General features: G+C 44.8%; 1 protein-coding gene across 1 annotated transcript in view; it reads left to right on the plus strand.

The window, feature by feature from the left end:
• CHAT (choline O-acetyltransferase) overlaps positions 1-8,133 on the plus strand; it is a 48,164-nt gene that overhangs the window by 13,165 nt on the left and 26,866 nt on the right. Inside the window, exon 5 of the mRNA XM_032804811.1 lies at positions 6,283-6,463. Coding sequence (XP_032660702.1) covers positions 6,283-6,463 — 181 coding nt within the window. The remainder of the gene's footprint in view (positions 1-6,282; positions 6,464-8,133) is intronic.

An 8,133-nucleotide genomic window follows, 5' to 3' on the forward strand; every position in this document is an offset into this window, starting at 1 on the left:
CCAAACCAAGAGACCAGGGAACGCCTAGGGTTCTATAGAGATGTTATGCCTGCGAGGAGTGGGGACACATAGCTGCACAGTGTCCCAGTGCCGAGAACCCTATGCAGTGTAACCTGGGGAACTGGGCAGACCCATGTCCCTAATCCACCTTGTGGGGGTCTCACTAACCCCACATATGTACACCAGACCAGTGAAACGAAATGGGGTAGAGACCACGGCACTGGTTGATTTAGGAAGTGCTATCACACTTATCTCAGGGAAGCTTGTGAAGCATAGTCAGCTGCTGCAGGCTAAACGTACAGTGATGACATGCGTCCATGGGACAGTTAGCTACTACCCCACTATCCCAGTAAAAATCGAGATCCAAGGGAACACTACTGAGGTAGCAGCAGGTGTAGTCTCTAAACTCCCATACCTGGTGCTTATAGGGAGGGACTTCCTAGGGTTTGGAGACTTACTCCCAGTAGGGGGATTTGAGAAAGATGGGATCCTTGAAATTAGTGAGGCATCCACAGCAGACTGTCAACCCCAAATCTTCTCTAAAATATCCCCAGATTTGTTCTCCACTCACAGACAGAGTAGAAAGACAAAAAGGGAAAGAAGGGCAGCTAAGGCCTTGGGAACACGACTACTGACCCAAAGCCAGAGGGTCACTCTCATAGCTAGGTGGACCTGAGCAGCTGAAAAAGAGGTCACCCAGGAGGGAGAAGCATCCGAGTCTGACCCCCACCCTAATGCTGCTGAACCATCAGAGGCAACAGAGACTGGGCCCCTAGATCTCAAGCAGATTAGCCCCGGGAGAGGCAATTTTGGATGGGACCAGGCAGAAGACCCAAGGTATGACAACATCAGGAGGAAGGTAACTGAAATAGATGGGATCCCCGTGGAAGGGAAAATCCAGGTGCCAGGACCCTACTTCATAATGAAGAAGGATCTCTTATACCAGGTTGCACCAGTACAACAGCAGAAGCTACAGCAGATCCTAGTACCTCAAAAATACCAGAACGCTGTATTAAGTCTTGCCCATAGTCATCTTTTTGGGGGGCATTTGGGGTAGAGAAGACTCTGGCACGGGTCCTATGATGGTTCTTCTGGCCCGTAGTACATGAAGAAGTGCGGAGGTACTGTGCGTCCTGCCCGGAGTGTCAGCTGCACAGTCCTCATCCCCACTTGAGGGTACCTTTGGTACCCCTTCCCATCATAGAGGTCCCCTTCGAGCAAATAGCCATGGACCTAGTGGGACCTGGAGAAGACAGCTCGGGGCCACCAATATATACTTGTTGTTTTGGACTATGCTATTTACTACCCAGAAGCCATCCCCCTGCAGAACATGGCCTCTAAAACGACAGCCAAAGAGCTGGTGGGGATCTTTGGCTGAGTGGGGCTACAGAAGGAGATATTAACAGACCAAGGAACCCCATTTATGTTGAAGCTAATGAAGGATCTCTGTACGCTGCTCCATATACATACCCTGAGAACTTCAGTCTATCCTCCACAGACTGATGGGTTAGTAGAACGGTTTAACCGAACCCTCAAGGCTACGATAAGGAAGGTGGTAAGTCGGGACAGGAAGGACTGTGACACCCTACTACCTTACTTTATGTTTGCTATCCGGGAGGTACCTCAGGCCTCAACTTGATTCTCCCACTTTGAGCTGTTATATGGCCACAACCCCCGAGGCATCCTGGACTTAGCCAAGGAAATTTGGGAGGAGGAACCCAGTGAGGGGAAGAACATAATAGAGCATGTGCTACAGATGAGGGACCAGATAGCCTGGGTCACTCCCATAGTGAGGAAGCACCTAGAGAAGGCCCAAGAGGCCCAGCAAACCTACTACAACTGTCAAGCCAAGGTTCATCAGTTTTAGCCCTGTGACCAAGTAATGGTACTGGTACCCACAGCCAAAAGTAAGCTGTTGACCCAGTGGCAAGGGCCCTATGAAATAGTTGAACCCATACAGGAAGTAAATTACAAGGTGCCACAACCGGGACGTCGAAAACTAGAACAGATATGTCAACCTTCTGAAACCCTGGCATACCTGAGAGGCATGCACAGTGGTTTGGGAAGACCTGGACCCAGGGAACAAATTCCCTGAACAGGTGCGGGTGTCTCCTGATCTAACAACAGGCCAGAAGAAAGAGGTAACTGAGATGATCACCCAATATCTAGATGTATTCTCAACAAAGCTAGGTCGCACAACTGGGACATATCACCACATCATCACAAACGCTGGGGCCAGAGTAACAATGAGGCCTACCGGGTGCCAGCAGCCAAAAGAGATGAAATAAAAGCAGAAGTCAGGAAAATGCTGGAGATGGGGATCATTGAAGAATCTCACAGTCAGTGGTCCAGCCCAATAGCGCTGGTGTCCAAACTTGATGGCACCATGAGGTTCTGCAATGACTTCCATAGACTAAATGAGATATCCCAGTTTGATGCCTACTCTATAGCCCGCATAGATGAATTAGTGGACCGTCTGGGGAATGCCTGGTACTTAATGACCCTAAACTTGACAAAGGGTATTGGCAGATTCCCATAGCCAAAGATGCAAAGGAGAAGATGGCGTTCTCTACACCAGAGGGTTTTTTCCAGCATACAGTCCTTCCTTTTGGACTACATGGGGCCCCAGCTACCTTTCAGCGCCTCATGGACAAGTTACTATGCCCCCATGCCAGCTATGCTGTGGCCTACTTGGATGACGTTGTGATTCATACTCCAGACTGGGAAACCCACTTGAAGAAGGTGGGGGTGGTCCTTGATACCTTCAGGTGAGCTGGCCTTACGGCAAACCCTGCCAAGTGTGCTGTGGGTTCACGGAGGCCAAATATCTTGGCTACATGGTAGGAAAAGATCTGGTAAAAACTTCAACTGAGCAAGTTAGAGGCCATCAAAATTGGCCATGACCAAGTAGTAAGAAGCAAGTCCGAGTATTCCTAGGGGTGGTAGGGTATTACCGGTGTTTCATCCCCCATTTTGCCACAAGGGCAAGTCCCCTATCGGACTTAACGAAGGCCAATGGTCCTAATCCAGTCAGATGGTCTGATGCAGCAGAGAGGACATTCACAGATCTACAGACTGCCCTCTGTAGTAACCCCATATTGATAGCCCTGGATTTCACCAAGTTATTCATCCTTCAGATGATGCATCTGAGGGCTGTCCTGTCACAGATGGTTGGGGAAGAGGAACAGCCAATTCTCTACCTCAGCAGGAAACTCCTTCCGAGGGAACAAAAATATGTAGTGGTAGAGAGAGAGTGCCTCACCATAAAATGGGCCATGGAAACACTGCATTACTACCTGCTGGTGCGCAGATTTGTCCTCATGACAGACTATGCCCCTCTTCAATAGATGCAATGGAACAAGGAAAAGAACACAAGGGTAACCAAGTACTTCTTATCCCTCCAACCTTTCCAGTTCTGCATACAGCACAGAGCAGGAGTCACCATGGCAATGCTGACGGCTTATCACGTGTACACTGTCTGGCGTCCCAAGCTGCCCAACCCCTTGGTGTTGAGCAGGGGGAGGGATATGTGATAGACCAAGGCCAGTTAGGAACAATAGAGTAGTAGAAGGGAGATATACTGGCCACTGCATAAGCAGTTTCCTGTTCCCTGAGAGACCAAGCTAATGAGAACACATGACTCCAATTAACCTGCTAAGAGTCAGCTGAGGCTGTTAAGGCTCTTCTGATACTATAAAAGGGCTCATTCCTCTCAGGCCAGAGGGAGCCATGGAGTCAGAGGAGAGGAAGTGTGTGTGAAGGACTGGGAGCAAGAGCTGTGCAAGAAGCTGAGAGCAAGTAGGCATACTGCTGGAGGACTGAGGAGTACAAGCATTATCAGACATCAGGAGGAAGGTCCAGTGGTGAGGACAAAGAAGGTGTTTGGAGGAGGCCAGGGGGAAGTAGCCAGGGAGTTGTAGCTGTCGCACAACTGTACCAGGAGGCACTCTAGACAGCTGCAGTCCACAGGGCCCTGGGCTGGAACCCAGAATAGAGGGCAGGCCTGGGTTCCCCCCAAACTTCCCAACTCCTGATCAAACACAGGAGGAATTGACCTGGACTGTGGCTTCTACCAGAGGGAAAGGTCTCTGGGCTGTTTCCCGATCCACAAGGTGAATCTGTGAGGTGAGCAAATCTGCCAATAAGCACAGGACCCACCAAGGTAGAGGAGGAACTTTGTCACAGTAGTTTTAGCTATGTAGATAGCACAGTTGCCTGGTTAAAGTATTTCAAACAAAGCCTAATTTAAACAGACAAAAATATAACAACACAAGAACATATTAAATTAGTGCAAGTTTTTTATCAGAACAATATAGTATAATGTCCCCTTTCTCCCGGGTGTCTCCCAATCATAGACTGTCTTATCATCATTGTTATTATTTACTATTCTTGTGAAAATAGGCCCAAAACGAGAGTGGGACTCTATTGGGCTTTGTACTACATTAGAACATAAGAGACTGTCTCTGGCCCAAAGAGCTGACAATCTAAATAGACAAGACAAAGATGGAGGGTGGAAAGAAAGGAAGTATTATTATCCCCGTTTTACAGATGAGGACCTGAGCCACAGGGAGATTGTGACTTTTCCAAGGAAGTAAGTCATACAGGAAGTCTATGGCAGACCTGGGAAATAGAGAACTTTCTCCTGATCTAGTATCCTAACCACAAGACCAGCAATTTCCCTTTGGCCCCTGCCTACAATGACAACTACATTAGTTTCAACTACATTGACAGTACAATGTCCCACAATCTATAATTATAAAAGAAAATATTCCACAGCAAAGTAACCTGATTTTGTTCTGGTCACTAAAGAGGCACTTTAGTGTGTATTGTTCATAGACTTTAAGGTCAGAAGGGACCATTATGATCATCCAGTCTGACCTGCACAACGCAGGCCATAGAATCTCACTCACCCACTCCTGTAACAACCTCCTAACCTATGTCTGAGTTACTGAAGTCCTCAAATCATGGTTTAAAGACCTCAAGGTGCAGAGAATCCTCCAGCAAGTGACCCATGTCCCACGCTGCAGAGGAAGGTGAAAAACCTCCAGGTCCTCTGCCAATCTGCCTTGGAGGAAAATTCCTTCCCGACCTCAATATGACAACCAGTTAAACCCTGAGCATGTGGGCAAGACTCACCAGCCAGCACCCAGGAAAGAATTCTCTATAGTAACTCAGATCCCACTCCATCTAACATCCCATCACAGACCATTGGGCATATTTACCTACAAATAATCGAAGATGAATTAATTGCCAAAATTAGGCTATCCCATCATACTATCCCCTCCATAAACTTATCAAGCTTAGTCTTGAAGCCAGATATGTCTTTTGCCCCCACTACTCCCCTTGGAAGGCTGTTCCAGAACTTCACTCCTCTAATGGTTAGAAACCTTCATCTAATTTCAAATCTAAACTTCCTAGTGTTCAGTTTATATCCATTTGTTCTTGTGTCCACATTGGTACTAAACTTAAATAATTCCTCTCCCTCCCTGATATGATTGCTCTTTATAAATATATCAGAGGGATAAATAGCTCCCCTCAGACTCCTAGCAATTAAAAAGGATCCAGCTACTAAATTTCAGCATTTACTTCCCCCATGTGCCACTCTAAGGGCCAAAGTTGTTTGGTAGGATTAAATTAACTCCTCACTGTGCAGATGATTCCCCTCCATCCTGTCCATTTTACTGATTTCCAGAGACGGAGATGTTTCCCTTAAACATTCTAAGCAACTCTAGCCTGGACTTCCAGTACAAAGCACACATAGCCTTCTAGGGTGCATGTCAGCTTCAGATGTTCAACTGATTTTCATTTATCCTACAGAGTTTTGAGGATCCCTTCTAAGCAGGCTCCCTACTCCTACCTCAGGACTCTTGGTGGAAAGCAGGCTTTTTTTTTTTTTTTTTCCTTTGGATCGGCAGAGGATACATATGTGAAAGATTTTATAGTGGATGATGAAAAGCGCAAGTGTACTGTATATTCACAGATAATGAATATATGTTGCAGTCACTGATTTGCATGCCCTGCTATTGTTTGAGTCTCTAAAAACATATTCATTGAATGCAAATAAAATTGCCTAATGAATATGCATGAATCTGCCAGGAATGATGTATTTAACTTTGGTGTGGGAATTAATCTATTTCCTTAAATTGTAATCTTGTTTTTATTATTCCATTTGTATTGTACCTAATCTAACTGTAACAGAACAAAGGACAGATTAGATTTCTTTTTCTTTCTGTCTCTCTCTTTCTACTTTTCTCTGGCTTTGTTTCTCTCCTCTCTCTCCAGCAATGCTATACCTGTTGATTTTGCTCGTGGACAGCTGTCTGGTCATCCTCTCTGTATGAAGCAATACTATGGACTCTTTTCTTCCTATCGTCTTCCAGGCCATACCAAAGATACTCTTGTGGCCCAGAAAAGCAGCATAATGCCAGAACCAGAGCACATCATTGTTGCTTGTAACAATCAGGTGAGTAGGCATTTTGTTTTTAAACCTTTTCCTCTTTCCTTCAGAAATCGAGTATGCATAAATTTGCTTGATAACAATCGTTGGTCCAGGATCTCACTGAATGTACAATAGATGATGGCACTGGACTCAGTCCTGAAGCCCATACCCAGTTCTTATCAGTGATGTGCTGCCAACATTTTAACAAGAAGTTCCCATAGTTTTTTTTTCCCCCTTCCTAGCCCAGCTTATATTCTGAATACACTGCTACAGCAAGGAGAGATGTGGGACTAGTGAAAATACTAATTTAGTGTCCATTTGAATAAAAATACTTAACAAGCAGGGAAGCAACACGACAGGCAAAAAAATTTATATGAAGTGCATTTGCTGAAATGTTTATATTTTCACCTGAAAACTCTATTGGGTATATTGGCATACCGCATAGTGTTCAGCCTGTATAATTTAGAGTGAGGGTGGGAGGAGAAGAGACCTTGTACAGTACCCCTCCCATACAGCATTTGTTTGCAAGTCCCTGACATTTAGTACAATATGGTGCATTCCAAAGGCAAAAATTTTGCTTTAATGTATTGTAAGGAGCAGAGCTGGTCACAAAACAGCATTTCTCTTCCATAGAAAATTCTGACATTTGTTTTTCCTCCTAAATCGAGATGAAAAGCTGAAGTTTCAGAATCATTGGCAATGTCATGAGAAATCCTGCACTCATGAAATTTTCTGGATGGATTAAGGCAGCATCCTTGGAATCCCTGCCTGCCAACCTGTGTGGGCTTAACAGAACAACAAGCCAATAAAGAGTAATAATCGGAGGACAGAAGATTAAGGAACCTATGGGTAGTGAGAAGAGTGAGGAATGACATGTCTATGGGGAAGGAACTGGCAGTAAAAGTCTATTTGTGGGAGCTGAAGAAGGATGATAAGAGTCAGGAATCAGAGGGAAAGAATCTGGGTAATCTTTTCTGTGGTGTGGGTTTTTTTGTTGTTGTTTTTTGTTTTGTTTTGTTTTTGGCAGGAGGGGAAGTTTTGGTAGATCTAGGTCCCAGATGGTCTTAATCTGATCCTGTCAGTTTCTCTTTCAGAATGGTTTGGATTAATCTGGAAAAGCATCCAGACACCTGGTTGTTTATCCATCCAGAATAGATCACTGAATCTTCTACAGTTTACTTATTGCTAATGGTCAGCTTTTGAATGCTGGCAAAACTTTAGAGAGCAAGCAGAGTAATTTAGCACATAATAAATGGGTTATAAAAAGCTCTCTGGGTTCCACACGTAACAGTATTGCATATCCCTATTCTATTTTTAAAAGAGCTGGGACTATGGAAATTATTAACATGCTTCCTGGTTTTAATTGCTCAGGTGTTATTCAAACAATGTAAGCCAGACTGTGAAGAACTTCAAAAAGATCTCACAAAACTAAGTGACTGAGCAACAAAATGGCAAATGAAATTTAATGTGGATAAATGTAAAGTAATGCACATTAGGAAAAAACAACCCCAACTATACATACAGTATGATGGGGACAATTAGGCTACAACTAATCAGGAAAGAGATATTGGAGTCATCGTGGATAGTTCTCTGAAGACGTCCACGCAGTGTGCAGCGGCAGTCAAAAAAGCAAACAGGATGTTAGGAATCATTAAAAAAGGGATACAGAATAAGATGGAGAATATCTTATTGCC

The sequence above is a fragment of the Chelonoidis abingdonii genome, chromosome 15, assembly GCF_003597395.2.
Source record: "Chelonoidis abingdonii isolate Lonesome George chromosome 15, CheloAbing_2.0, whole genome shotgun sequence".
Lineage (NCBI taxonomy): Eukaryota > Metazoa > Chordata > Testudines > Testudinidae > Chelonoidis > Chelonoidis abingdonii.